At 41.1% G+C, this 15,651-nt stretch overlaps 1 protein-coding gene and 1 non-coding gene across 3 annotated transcripts in view; both read left to right on the top strand.

Annotated features, from left to right (window-relative positions):
- The window catches only part of DTWD2 (DTW domain containing 2), an 85,917-nt gene that overhangs the window by 18,051 nt on the left and 52,215 nt on the right, over positions 1-15,651 (top strand). For both annotated transcript variants that reach the window (XM_033164164.1, XM_033164165.1), the window contains exons 2-3: positions 14,621-14,711; positions 15,426-15,520. In XM_033164164.1, coding sequence (XP_033020055.1) covers positions 14,621-14,711; positions 15,426-15,520 — 186 coding nt within the window. The remainder of the gene's footprint in view (positions 1-14,620; positions 14,712-15,425; positions 15,521-15,651) is intronic.
- Positions 254-326, top strand: TRNAK-CUU. Its single transcript has one exon. It is a non-coding gene; the product is annotated as a tRNA-Lys (tRNA).

Below are 15,651 nucleotides of genomic sequence, written 5' to 3'. Positions count from 1 at the left end.
AGGTACTGGTCATTTAAAAGAAAGTTGGCAATTCTAGCTCCAACATAATGAAAAGCAGTGTTTTTTAACCCAAAGTTCTGTACTGATGTCCTTTAATTACTTGGGTCCCATTAAACTCAGCTGGAATTCAGTGTATAATTTACCTGATATTTTAAAATTCCATTCTACTTTGCAGAAGAAAATACGTGAGCTACAAGTCACTTTTGATTGGTGTTGGTATGTCAGTGTTGGGAAACTAGAAACATATTCCAGAGCTGGGATGGCTCAGTTGGTAGAGCATGAGACTCTTAATCTCAGGGTCGTGGGTTCAATGCCCACACTGGGTGAAAAGAGGGTTGGACTAGATGACCCTTGGGGTACCTTCCAACTCTACAATTCTGAGATTTTATGAGAAAGTGGTATAGACCGCACTACTTTAAACCTGCTTTGAGGAAATTGGGGAATAAACAAAGTGAATTGATGCTGACCTAATCTTGGAACAGAAGGTGCATTTGAGAAGTTTCTCACCTAATAAATGACTAAATAGTCATACTGCCGCTTTAAATAAGGTGTATTTATAGAAATATAATGGCAATTCCCAAATATACTATTACCACTAGAGGGCATAATATACTGAGACCTCTTTATCCAACAGACCTATGTAAATTAAAATGTCCCATGTAGTAGAAAGTAATGTTTGGGTACATATTCTTCATATTATGCAGATCATATTTTTTTTGTAAAAAAGTCTCTTCTGTACTTTATCACTTTCTGTTCCATTTTAGTTGATACTACCTGAGAAGTCATATTCTGATTTTTCATGGTCAGTGGTCAGGCATGACAGAAGCTGCAGTCCAACAACACCTGGAGGGCCAAAGGTTGACTACACCTGTTATATCAGTTTCAGTGAAGAGAGTGTGTGTGGCATTGTTCAAAGAAATTGGTAGTGACTGGAAAGTGGCACAAAGGCATCCATTTCAAAATTCTGAAACACTGCTTAGTGTCCCCCCCCCCCGAAGTCTTTCTTAATTAAGTTTTCCAAAATTTAACACATACATTTCAATACATAATAAAAAACCTTTTTTTCCGACTTCCCACCGCCTTTTCTATGGTGTTTCTGTTTCTCTCCCTCTGCTGCACCATATCTTCTATCTCTTTAACCTTAACAAAACTACTATAGGTAAAGGTAAAGGTAAAGGGACCCCTGACCATTAGGTCCAGTCGTGTCCGATTCTGGGGTTGCGGCACTCATCTCACGCTAGGCCAAGGGAGCCGGCGTTTGTCCGCAGACAGCTTCTGGGTCATGTGGCCAGCATGACAAAGCTGCTTCTGGCGAACCAGAGCAGCGCACGGAAACACCATTTACCTTCCCGCCGGAGCGTTCCCTATTTATCTACTTGCACTTTGACGTGCTTTTGAACTGCTAGGTGGGCAGGAGCTGGGACCGAGCAATGGGAGCTCACCCCGTCACAGGGATTCGAACCGCCGACCTTCTGATCGGCAAGCCCTAGACTCTGTGGTTTAACCCACAGCGCCACCTGGCTCCATAACAAAACTACTGTACCAGTAATCTTTAATCCCTTCTGTTGCTCATCATTCAAACTCTGCTCATGTGTTCATCATATAATAATATTTCTTTAAATAATCTGAAAAGGATTTCCATTCTTCCACAAAACCTTCACCATAAGGTTCTCTTATTTTAGCTGTTAACTTTGCCCTGCAAGGACTGGAGTTCTAATTATTTCTGGAGGCCCAATCGCAAAGTTAATTCCATCAGCCTACCATGAGGTTATTTTACATGAAACGTCTGCTAAGTTTGCAGCCCTGATTAAAATTTCTCTTTAGAAGGAAGCATCTTGGATTCAAGATGCAGTGCCAGCGGACGTTTAGAAGGTTCAAAACATTTCTATAGGGTCTTATTTTAAGGTGTAAAAAAAGGAACTTGCACACCTGGGAGGGCAGGGAGTGAGAAAGTGGTAAAATTCTATACATCAGGTGTTGTCAGACTGCAACTTCCATCATCCTTGACCATTGACCATTTTGGCTAGGCCTGATGGAAGTTGGAGTCCAACAACATCTGGAGGGCACCAGGATGGGAAGAGCTGCTCTACTTATCTACTCAGAAATAAGTCCTACTCCCAAGGGGGTACAGAATTTCAGCCTAAAACATAAAGGGGAGAGGGCTATGAGATTTGATATCTAAATGGAACATTCCATGTGCGTGAGCTGTATACATCTTAAGTACCTAATGCTGGAGACAAATGAGATGATATAGACTCTGTTTTCAGAGACTGGCAGTGGTTAGAAATGGAAATTGGACACTAGGCCTAATTTAGCAAAGCTGTTCTTATGCTGTCAGGTACAGTCGATTTCCAAAACATTCGGAAACCAAAGGGCGGCTTCTGATTGGCTGCAGGAAGCTCCTGCAGCCAATCGGAAGCCACGGAAGCCCTGTTAGGCATTCGGCTTCCAAAAATAGTTCAAAGACCGGAACAGTCATTTCCGGGTTTGCAGCGTTCAGGAGCCAAATGGTTTGAGAACTAAGCTGTTCAAAAACCAAGATACGACTGTATACATTTTTATGTTTGTGTTCATATGAGCTCTGAGAGGGGAACTGGAAATTTCAGCCAATTCCCTTTCTGTGATTTTTATTTTATTTTATTGGTGCTCTGAAAAAGGTATCTGACAGGGTGAATATTGCTGCCATCAAAATCCACAAACTGCTGACTGATAACTCTCACTGCTCTTAGAAATGCAGGCGCTGGTGGTGATGTGTGGAACAGAAACATCCTCTAAAGTTTTCATTAATGAATTGTTCTTAATGGCTACGTTTAAATACCATTAGCACTACACCTTGTTCAGCAAAATGAATATAATAAGTATCTCATGTCATACTCACCACTAAGTCAACTCACACCACTAAGCAAGATGCATTAAAAATGACAACACTAAGGTTCATTAGTTCTTGACTTTCCCCTGCTAAGTTAAAAACGAAAAAACAATAAACTTCAGCAAATTTCCCTGGCATGAGATTGGTTTTTAGTGCTCTTGGTGTCGTCCAATGCCATTCAATTAAAATATAGACATAAGTCAAGTAATCATAACACTGTTCCCTTTTTACTTGTGGGCAACTTGCATTACAATTTGTTAATGGAAATTACCCGCATAAATCCTTTCTTTTTAAATGAGCCAATAGAACCCATAATCCAGAGTTATTTTCTATTCTTTATTTAATTCTCTCCTCACTTCCCCCCCTCTGTTCCCTTTCTATCAAATGGTCATTGGAATGGAAGAGTGAAGAAATGCTTAGTCAGATTTTCTGTCATAGTAATGTTCGAGTAAATAATGTGTTACGATTTGTTCTTTGCAGCAATGGATGGGCAACGTTCCCCCAGGCTAGATCTGAAGTGGGCTTGACTGAGACATACTAATTAGGACTCCATTTTGATTGGGTCTAGATTAGTTTTAAATTTTAATTGGGACCCATCATCTCATGGCTTCAGATTGTCAGGATCAGCCACCTTCTCCTAAAGCCATGTTTGCAAAAGGGAGGTGGGGTGCCATGGCATTCCAAGGCCTCAGAATTACGACCTAAATTCTGTTGTGCGAGTATGCACAGCCTTATCTTTTGTTCCCAGGAACAAAATGATGCTTTTTGTTTTTTCAGCATAACCTTGGCCTTGATCAGGAGACCTGAAAATGCTGTGAGCTCGTCTTGCTGCTGCCCAAGTTTGCGGGAAATGACAGGCTGGCAGGCAGCTTAGTTAAAAAAAGAACTTATTTTGAAATGGGCATGAATTTAAAGGGGTTCGTGGTTGTGGGAGTGAATAAAAGAAATTTGGCTTTTGAACTCTATCAGTATCTAAACTGGGTGCTACCACTAGTTCTTTGCAAAGCAGATCAGTCAAATAGCTGTTTGTCTTGCCATTCTATAGCAAATTCATCATTGCATTTTGCAGGGATTAGAAGCTTGAGGAAATAACGTATTTGTTATTTCCAAATAAACATTGGAAGCTTCTGCTGCCAATTGGAAGCCCCATCAGACGTTCAGCTTCCAAAAATAGTTTGCAAACCGGAACAGTCACTTTCAGGAGCCAAAATGTTCAAGAACTAAGCTGTTCGACTTCCAAGGTACGACTGTATTTAATAACGAGTTACCCACTTTTATATTTTTCTTACATATTATTTTAACCTTTTACTTGCTACCTATTTTCCTCGCTTTCTCTTTCTGTACATATTTATCTTTCCTTCTTTTTCTCCAAAATATGGTTGCGGCACCATAGGTGCGGCTCACATGGCAGTTCACACCTTATCATGGGTGAAGCTCACCTGGAGTATGGAGTTATGGAAGACTTACACAAAGTTTTAATGATGTTTTCTCCCACTGTTGGGATGCACTTAACCTCCACCTGTGGACAGCAAGTTAAGACATTATTGGCTGTTTCTGCAGCAAATGTAGACAGCTAATTACTTTGCACCTTTCCCCAGGAGGGCCTCAGAGCAAGGAAAAGGTAAATAGAAGAAGATTAAAGCTCTTCCAGATTACCGTATCTCTGGACTGCATTCAGAATCAATCCTCTGATTATCATAATTTTCTGTACGGGTGCATTTCGCATCAGCCCTGACTATTGGCTCTGCTGGGTGGTGCTGACAGGAAGTTAGAAGTCTCCTGGAGGACCAGAGCTTCCTTATCCCCAATTTACTGAGTCTTGACCAACTCAAAAAAAAATACAAGCAACAGATGTCTTCACAGAACAAATCAGGAGACTTCTGACAGGAAAGTATTAAGTTGTTGAGTTCATTGAACACAGAACTGAACATTTTCTCTTTTTAAAGAGCTACTGCAGATTATGATGCAAATCAGAGCACCAAGGCACCACATGGTTGCCTTGGGTCAGCCCCAGTCGCTAATGGCAATCTATTTGTGGCAAGCCTGAACTAATGGACACCTTGGCCTTTGTTGCCTGTGCAGATTCTGCTTTCCTCCAGACACCTGTCTCTCTTCCTCCCTCATAACATTTTAAAATGCAGCCCAAAGACATACAGGTATGTACTGTATATTTATGCTCCCAATTGTGCAGAGATGATTTATCTAAAGGTAAAGGTAAAGGGACCCCTGACCATCAGGTCCAGTCGTGTCCGACTCTGGGGTTGCGGCGCTCATCTCGCTCTATAGGCCGAGGGAGCCAGCGTTTGTCCACAGACAGCTTCCGGGTCATGTGGCCAGCATGACAAAGCCGCTTCTGGCGAACCAGAGCAGCGCACGGAAACGCCGTTTACCTTCCCGCTGGAGCGGTCCCTATTTATCTGCTTGCACTTTGACGTGCTTTCGAACTGCTAGGTGGGCAGGAGCTGGGACCGAGCAACGGGAGCTCACCCCGTCACAGGGATTCGAACCGCCGACCTTCTGATCAGCAAGCCCTAGGCTCTGTGGTTTAACCCACAGCGCCACATCTAGCGTATCTTATATTTAAGCATAAGCTTGAAATGTGGTTCTTCTGCATTCTACTGTCAGGAAAGAGGCTCCACTTATATACATGGAGAGTTGTGTCTCCAGTAGCCTCAGAGCTACTTACCCATACATTGATTTGAGACTAAGAACTTCCAGTGGCTCGTCTTACTTATTTAGGGAAGTTCTATCCAGCCGTCATAAAATATATCCCAGGGTGGGATAGAGCAACCGTGGCTTCCCCTTTCAAGGGCCTGTAATTGTGTGCCTTGCAGACCTCTCATTTACCCATTTAGAAACACCAAAGAAGCTTTTTGCCTTGGTATTCTCAATCACATCAATTATAATTATTGAAATAAGGGGAATAGCTGTAGCCAGATTCCCAGGGTCCATCCCAAATCTGAGTTTTGTGTAAGCCTCAGCACGATAATGTCTGCTTCACCCTGCGGTCCCACAACCAGTACTCCCTGCCTGATGTAGATAGTTAATGCAGCTGCTCAAGTAATTTAATACTGTCCTTCCTTCCCAAGAGTTCATTAGCTGACTTTGATGTCCTAAAAGTTGAGCACGAATATTAAACTCACCAGGAAATATATTGGCTGCTTTAAAGGCCTTTCCAGTGGGGATGTACTTTTATGTGTCTCTTCTGTTATTAACTCCAGTAAGTGACACTCTACTACTGTAACCAGTGTCTTTCAGACATTTTTCCACATTTGTCCCAATTTGGACTTGTTGAGTTGTGACTGAAAATCATTACAATCTGATGGATCTTTGGGAGTAATGAGAAGTGAATTGATGATGTCAGGCTAGGTGTCAACGAGAGAAGAATCAGGATCAAAGCTGTCATTAGTTGTCAACCTTTTCTTTGCTTAAAAGGAAACCAGCAATTAAATGCACGTTGAATCCTGACTGAAAGCAAGCAGTTCCTTTCTTTGAACTTTTAAGATGTGAAACCCTTCTCCTGTATTTGCCCTAGACATCTGGGTGAATAGCAATTCACTTTGCAGAAAGCCTTAGTGTGTCTAGACTACTCTGCCATTAGTCTTGACCACCACCCTTAAACAATCTTCCTCAAATCACCGCCTTCCTCAAATTTTCTGTGTATACCTCTCTTTTTTGGGGTATGTTTATATGGCTGTCTCTAGCCCTGTTCAATCATTCATATTCACACGGTTCTCATATCATGAGGGAGCACGGGGGCTGTGCTTGGTGGCCTACTGCCATGCATTGGTGGAAAAGTCTGAAAGGAAGAACCAGTTTTAAATGTGTTGGTGTGACGAAAAAGTTGGTTTTGCTGGACAGGTTGAATCAACAAGTGTTTCTTTCCCTACCATCAAATGGTTAATGAACGGCAGCCTCTGATTGGCCTTGGTTCTAGGAGGGAGAGTTTAAAAGGAGAGGATTTGAGGAGAGACAGGTAGTTAGGAGTTGGGGGTTGGCTAAGGATTTGAGGGAGTTAAGAGGGTTGGTTTTGCGGGGTTGGAATTGAGGTTGGAGAGGTTAGAAGACAGGTAGGGAGACAGGCTGGGGTATAAAGAGTGAATGGGAGAAAGAGTTGCTTCTGGGTTAAAAAAAAACAACTTCCGCTCTGAGCATATTGTGAAGGACAGAGTCTGGTGTCCTGTAGAAGGAATAGACCAGAATTTTACTGGGAGGCAGAGGTTGAGCCAGGAGAAGTAGGATCTGGAAGGGAACAGCCTACTTGGGACCCAAATCTAGTCTGGAGGGGAGAGATTCTTCCAAGGAAAAGAAGAAACTCCCAGACCCAGTGAAGGGAGGGGATGTGGAGAGCCCTTTGGTCTATTACTTAAGGCATAGCTGTCAACTTTTCCCTTTTCTTGCGAGGAATCCTATTCGGAATAAGCGAATTTCCCTTAAAAAAGGGGAAAAGTTGACAGCTATGACTTAAAGTACCTCAGGAGAAGGATTGTTAAAGGGGGTGGGTAACTGAAAGAAAATCTCACTGTATGAAGGAACTAAACCTATAACTCAAAAACAACTGAGGACGAATTAAAGTGAAATTGCACTGTTTTCTTGAAGTAACCTAAGTTTAATCCATGTGTGTTATATACTATCTTGCTTGATATAAATCTTTATTTAAAGAAAACCTGTCTGAGACTCTAACTTACTAGTTATCCCCTCAGAAAGCACCCCCCCTTCCCGCGCGCAGGATACTCAGGGCTAGAATTATAAGAGGAAAGGAAAGGAAACATTTGAGCAAAGGGTTGTTTAGTAAGGTGGGGGCAATTTATTTGAGTGAGAGCGGGCCCACCGGCGTGAGAGGAAAAAGTCCCAACGCTCCCGTCGCAGTTGGCTCCCATCATGATTAAGAACCAAATCGTGCAGACCAGGTGCCCATGTATGTAGAGCAGGATCTCTGCTTCAGACCTTGCCCAAACACATGTGGATGTGGATGTGGGGGGGGGGGGAGGAGGAGCAGGGGTTGCAAGAGCAGAACCAACTAGTGCAACCCTGCTCTGCCCCTTGTGTATATAATGGTAGTCTTGCAAGTATGATTGCCCAAAGAGGGCTTCATTTTCAGGCACTCTGGCTGCTTCCCTGTAGCTCACACAGGATCTCCACCCAACCTCCGCCCCGTCCTGCCACTCAAAAAATGACTAATCTTAAAAGTGATTCCAAATCTACTGGGCACAAAGTGAAGCGATATGTCTCAAATTTGAGAATGGACATGATAAGAGGTGGCAGATTGGCAAGCTTGACGCAACATAAAAGAACTTTTAACGGTTAATCCGCTCTCCCGCTTGTCTTTGACTCTGACTCATACTCATCATCTGCATTTTGAAACACACAAGCCTCTTGTTTTGGGCAATTGGATTATTAAAAATGGATGGCTTTCTCTAGAGAATTCCCTGCTCATTTTCAAATATCACACTTTATTGAATCATTCATTTAAGAGGAAAAAAACGATCTACAATCTCATTCTTATGTAGGAAATTAGATGCATATTATATCCCTATGAATAGATTGAACTGAAGATTGTGAGCACCTGTTTCGGTGTTTTTCTATGCCTGTTTTTAATTTTTACAAGAAACATAATTCAGTAACTCTGATTTCTCCCCCATTCTTTTCATATAATTTTCTGATGGTTATTACATTGGAAACAAGAAATGTTTTGAATATTTTTCTCCCCAGTTTGTTTTTCTGTACACCTGTGATCATATTATTTTACTGCCAGCTTCAAAAGAGCCATATGCAACTGTGTTTGAAAAGTGTCCTAATGATAGAGTTTGCAGTTGGAAAATATTTATATGAAGATGGGAATTAGTAAACATCCTTTTGAGTTCTAACCAGGATTATCCCTTTGGGTTTTGGTGCTTAAAACCATTTTATGATCTAGATGGTTAAGCTGTACTGAGAGATTAGCACACATATACAGCTCCTATTTCCTAAAACTAGCCACAAAAGCTCATTTAGAGAAGGCTTTTATCACTTCCCAAACTTTCAAGCACAAATATTTACAGAGTTCCTGAAGGAATTGTAACATGGGCTGGGAACCTCAGATTTGGACTCCTAATATGGCCTTCCAGAAATCCTTTTCCGCCCCCTTAGGAAGGAGGGGGAGTTGCGTGCATCACGAGCCCAGCTGTTGGGTGTGGCCGGCCTCATTTAAGCCGGTGCGCGGCCAGGGCTCAGCCTACTCTTTCCTGCTCCCCTCAGCGCGATTTCCCACCCTCCCACTCTCTAGGCAGCGCCCCCTAGCACCCCGTTAGGCAGGTTCGCTATGACCTTGCTATGGACCTCGGTTGGTCGCCGTTAAGGGGCCTGGTAGGAATTTTCCCACTTGGCAAATTGGCTTCCGCCTGGTGGTTTTTCGCCTACCTCGTAGCAACTCGTCACAACTTTGGTTTGGCGGTTAGGCATTGGATTATCCCAGTTAGGATCTCGGTGGGGGGGGGAGGTTCGGCCATCACCTCCCCCCAAGGCTCTGAAGGGTACGTCAGTAAATGAGTCCGGGGGGGGCGTGTCCCTGTCCGAAGCTGCGGTGGGTGAGGGCCAAAGGCACGCCCCAATCCGGTGATCACTGGGTGAGGCCCTAGCTGATGTGCAGCAGCAGGGTCCCTTACCTATCGGTGGTTAACCCTTCCAGGACTGCCAGCACAACGTGCTGGAGTCGGATATTTGTTAGCTAGTTCCAATGCCTAAGCCAATACCGCTCAAATTCGTAACCAATAAAGTTGTGGCCTTTTATGCCCATTAACTTTATTTCTGGTGTCCTGTGTCATCATTTCTCCACGGGAGGGATCGGGTATTGACATGCAACTTTCTAGTTCACTCTCAGAAGTCTCCTCCAGCCACATCACCTCCCAAACTCCACCCCTCATCAGCCTTGAATAGAATTGTAGAATTGGAAAGGACCATAAGCACCATCTAGTCCAAACCCCTGCATTGCACCCTGGGGCTTGAACCCTTCTCAAATGTTTTTGCCTGGCTGATCTGTGTTATTTAACGGTTATCATTATTAATTTTATGACTTGCCATTCACCAATAGATCCCAAAACAGGTTACGGCAATTTAAAATTCAGAAGTAAAAACCGGTAAAAACAGATTATGATCACAGGAATAGGGTGGGACGCTTTTATCAAAATCTGTAAAAGGTTAATGAGACTGCATTTACCCTTACAGAAGCCGTGCTGATTCTGCTTCAGCAAGTCTTGTTCTAATATAGGCTTTTTATATTTCATAAAGCTTTTCACCATTTTTCCTGGAATAGACGCTAAGCTAGCCATCCTGTTGTTTTCCAGATTCTGGCTGGTTCCCTTTTCAAACATGAATGTTACATCAACCACAGTCCTTGGGTATGGAAGCTGATCTTAGGGATAAGTTACACATTTTTGTTACAAGATCAGCAATTTTACATTTCAGTTCTTTAAAGAACCCAGGAGAATGCCAATGATTTGTCCATTTTTAATTTGTCAATAATATTAAAACTTTGTCTTTTGTCACCACTATTTGCCTTAATTCCTCAGATTCCCTTTCTGAGAAATAGGGATAGGATCTGCCCTATCTCCTTTGCTGTGTAGACAGAATAATTCATTATAGCTCTTATGTGATGTATTTATTTTTAACGTTCATACCCCCAACCCTTTTGTCAATCAAAGACCAAGGTAGCTTACAGAGTTAAAATTTGCAGCAGCACAAATTGAACAGAAAAAATGGGAATGCAATAAAGCAGCCAATTAAAACAGTTGGCTCATAAGTATTAGGAATTGGCTGCAGCCTCCAACTGAAGGCAGCCTTGTGTGGAATATGGCCCAAAATTATCCTCTGGATTCATTTTCACTCGCTTTCATCTTGCTGCCAACATCAGCCAGGCATTCTGTACATATCAAACAAGTACGATGAAGATGGAACGAAAAGAAACAATAGTGTTGGAATGGATGTTGCACTTATGATGATCTTAGATGGAATCTCCACAACAGGGAGCCTTCTGGCTTCACTTGAAAGGAAGGGAAACAAGATGGAAACTGGTTGGACACAACAGGACGCACTTTTTATCATTGTTTGACATTCATATTATATCATATTGAAGAAAAAATCTTTCAGGAGTGGGGGAGAATATAAAATTCTTATCTATGAATGTCATCATACCTGACTATTACAGGCTAGAATTGGCTCAACTGAAAGCTGTATAATTTACAAAGGCTTTAATCAATATTTACTGCAGTGTGAAGGAAGCAGGGATCAATATTATTGAACAGGCCTCCACATCATAAGGCCCATGGGCTGACTATGGCCCAAATCCTGATAATTCATGCCGCCGTAGAGGAATTCCAAATGCGCGCTGTTTCTGGCCATTTCGTACCACTTCAGGGAAACATTTACAATCCATATAAGACCATGAAAAGTGTTGTCTGTGGTGCATCATTAGGTCTGATTGCATCGTTCCTACTCTCCCTGGAATTTAGATGCACGTAACAGAAATGGTGCCAGCTTTTCCAGACTATTCTAGCCAGCCATGCTACGTAGCCTGCTTGCATCTGAAACTCCCTCACTATGATTTTCTAGGAGAGTGAAATCCTGGTGTGCTTGTGCTGTTTAACTCAGCAAGGACCATAAACAGAACAAAAACGATGGCCCAAATGAGAAATACTACTATGCTCACATGCACTCAAGAACCCAACTAACACATACAGGTATCCTTTTGAGTCTTTAACTCACATGCCATAGGGTAAGTTATACTAGAAGAATTAGCATTCGGACAATAGACAAAAGCTTAGAACCAAAGAATTTATGAATTTACATCGTGCTATCTGGGGCTAAAGGGAGTTCCTCCAACAGCATTTGAAGGGCCAGAGGTTCCTCATGCCTGGTTTAGCCAAATACAACTTAGACCCTATTTGAATGCCTACTGTATGAAGGTGACAATGGTGAAGACATTTTTCACCTGTCCTTAATGTCCAGATCCATGAGGACGGCCATCACCATGGATAAGTGATGGCCAAAACAAGGAAGTAGTCCCAGGATTCCAGAGAGACAGGAAGGTGAGACATAGCAGGTTCAGGACCTTGGAGAAGAACCATGGAGAAGATTTCAGAATCACAGTTAGTACCATATTGGCCTGAATATAAGCCGCACCCGTAAATAAGGTGCACCTTTAAAATTCGGGGGGGGGGGATAAAAAAGACAATACCTGAATATATGCTGCTCCCTTGAAATTCTGTAGGCGCTCACACCTGTAAATGGCAAATGTAGAAGAAAATCCTACGGGTACTAGAGAGGACCCACAAGTGGGTTAAACACCTGTTCGTAGCACCGTAAATGCAAATAAAAAAATCAATACTGCACTGTAAAATATGGGGAAAGCGATGAATGGCATTAGAATTAATTGCACAACAGTCTCAAGCTCGTAGTTCAGCAATAAAACATTTTTTTTGTTCTGTTTTACCATATGTCTGTTTCAGCAGCGATATCGTAAAAGCCCATTTTTGTAAGGTCACAAATTTAAGCCGCACTTTAACTTTTCACGGTCAGAATTTTTTTTTTGGGGGGGGGGAGTGCAGCTTCTATTCAAGCCAAAAGTTAGTAAAACGGTGAATTGACTTCTTGCAAATCTTCATGCTAGATCTTTGGTTTTGAATAATATATGTTGGGGAGGGGGAGGTGTGTAGATAATTTATGAACATATAATAACTGCCTGTTGCCATAATTGCAAGCTGAGATTACTTGAACTCTTAGAATGGTAAACAAATATAATTTTAATTGTCTAATGTAAGTATAAGCATAAATAGTTAACACCACTTGATGTTTCTTTAATGAGATTGCATTTGAACAGAAAATGTGCAGTTACTATAGAAGTTACTATAGGAATCCATAAGGTGTGTGTTGACCTTCAGACTTTGTAGCATTTGGCTTTATCTCACTTTCTCTCTTTTGGGCTGTTGAACTCCTAAGTATCTTTTACTGTTTAGTAAAATTGATTTCCTTCAATATGTGACACGACATCTGATTGAATCACAAATGAGCTGCCATCATTCAATCAGAAACATCTGCTTCCTAATATTGCAGACATTGGATTGGATCCAAATAATCTGCTGGGCGAGTGGAAGCACTTCTGCTAGGGGGAGGAATGTCAATTTCACACCTACATCTTTCTGTGCTCCCTAAAAACCCATGCTGGAAAGTTGTAGATCTGCCATCTGCAGCATTTTGTACCACACCCTCCCGCTTGGGCAAATGTACTAGAAGACCCTCAGAAGTATATGTGCTCCTTCCAGATGTACAACAGAATCTTAATACGTTGCTGAAGTACCTCTGTGCCTGGGTGGGAGATTTATATTTGATTTTAATATTTGTATTCCATTTTTCCAATGACAAATTCCAAGCTCAAAGTGGTTCAAAACCACTATACTGTCAAACACAAGAAAGCAAATTAATAACACATTTCATCAAAATGATTAATGCACTTCCATAGTAATTCAAAATATCAGAAAATATAAGATATTATTTATCAAAATGATTAGTACAATTCAACAAAGTCATAGCAACTATGTACATTACGTGGAGTGCCACTGAAGGAAATGGGATATAAATTTAGGAACATCTAAGACACTATGGACTTCCTTTCTGTAGGACTATCAGGGCCGACCCTGCTATTGGGCAGAGTGATTTTGTGTGTTATGAAAAGTGAGCAAATTGTGAGTTACATAATTTAGTATTCATGTCATTATTCGCTTCTGGGAGGAAGTGCTTGTGGGATTTTTCATCTCGGAGGAAAAGAACTTGGCCAAACTTGGATACTATGCTCCAAGACTTGGGAGAGAAGATGCTATTTTCTATTCCACCTCGGGCAGTAAAATGTCTTGGTCCAGTGCTGACATTTATGCCATACTGAGTGATGGTGCCTTGCTGAAAGCAAGGATTTGAACACGTTGCTGGAACCATTCATCCTCATTTATTTTCTCTGGTGTGAAGAATGAATGAATGGTAGATACAGACTTCTGAGCTCTTCTGTTGCACAATCCCCAATGACAAATGTAAGGGCAGAAGCAGTGCTCTGTAGATTTACCCTAAATGATAGGTATGGTTTCTGAATACATGGTCTTATGTCTGTGGAAGCTGGTGTGTTCAGGCACATTTAAAAATTACTATGCTTGGAGGGTGCGTGTATACGTGGTACAAGTAAGATATTTCCAACTGTTCAGTGTTTCTGAATTTTCACCTAAGATTTTCTTTGCTTGTTTTAGAGCACCTACAGAACCACACAGTTGTTTGGGTTTTTTAAAACATAGCAGAAAAGCACTCAGGCAAATGATGAATTAAGAAAATAATTTAAGAAATGGATAAGATATTTTGGAAAATATAGTTGGACAATGTAAAGAAATTACTAAAGATGAAGGACAATGAACGCAGGAAGGGTAGACGAGAGGAAGTCAAGCAACAATGTTAAGGAAAGAAGCAATCTTTAACAAATAATTTTTTGTTTTTCATTTTGGTATTTTGTAGTGTGTATAGTTTTTGTTTTTGTATTTGTGGTGTGTTTGTAGTTGTTGTATTGGTTTATTTTAAGTGTTTTGTGGGTGTTTTGAAAAAAGTTAACAAATATATTTTTTAAAAAAAAAGAAAAGAAAAGAAAAGCACTCAGGCAAAGATGCACATGCTACATAATAAAACTGCATTTATACATTAACTCCTGATATATATTATATATTTCTACTCCTTTCTATCCTGTAGCCGTCCTGAGAAGGTGTGTTTGTGTCCATTCTTGCCAGTCCACCCACTGAAAGTCTCCACCTGTTTGTATATCATCCAGCATCCAGCAGAGGTGAGTAAGGTTGTGGGAAATGCAAAGGTTCAACTAGCAGTTAGCTCAACAAAGAAGAAATAACGCAAGTGAAAACTGGCTTAAGCCCTGTGAAATTCAGTCACTTTTAAAGCTGTTATCAACCTCAGCAACAGTCTCTAACCTTATATGCTAAAGCTTACTTGTTTTGTGTTTGCTCAAGCTGTTTGCTGTTTTCTCCAGTGATGAGAGAAATAATGCAGTTTAGAACATACTTCCTTTGTTTCATTGGAGCTCTTTTGAGTATTGGTTTGCAGATATTCCAGATTTTAAGTGTGAAATAACTTTCCTTCACTCTATTTTTTCTATCAGCTAGAAATAGTTATGTATACATCATATCTCCCGATCAACACACATTATTGTTGCAAGCTGCACACAGCACATGATTATTAGGCATTGCAGAAATACTGTAAATACAAATATAGGTATGTGTGGTTCATTTCCTGAATATTGTTGTTTTCCTTCTTTGTACATTTTCAAGTTCAGGTATATGTTTGCTTGGTAATAGGTTGGACCCAGTTGTTTGGGGATAGGTATACCATTATTTTGTCAAGGTATATTGGTTTTTAGAGGTTTTCTTCCTTTTCCAGTGAGTCAGTTTTTTCAGTTTTATAATACAGGCAAATCCAGTTTTGCGTGTGTTCAAAGAATGACGTAAATCTCTTTGTTTTGTTTTTATAACCATATGAATTGAAGGAAAGTCGAGTACTACGGACTGTACCCCTTCTGGCTGCTTGTCTACCTGAAGAAAAATGCAAAGTCTTGATTGGCCGTCGCTTCAGTGAAGACAGGTAAAGAGCACTGATAGTTTAACTTCATTTTTTTTTCTATGAGCAGTTACTTGTAATTGTAAATTAACTTTGTTTTAATTGGTTCAGTGTTTTATAGTGCACATACAATGAAGGTGAAACAAGCTAATGTT

This window comes from Lacerta agilis, chromosome 11, assembly GCF_009819535.1.
Source record: "Lacerta agilis isolate rLacAgi1 chromosome 11, rLacAgi1.pri, whole genome shotgun sequence".
NCBI lineage: Eukaryota > Metazoa > Chordata > Lepidosauria > Squamata > Lacertidae > Lacerta > Lacerta agilis.
This window is presented reverse-complemented; position numbering and strand designations above follow the sequence as displayed.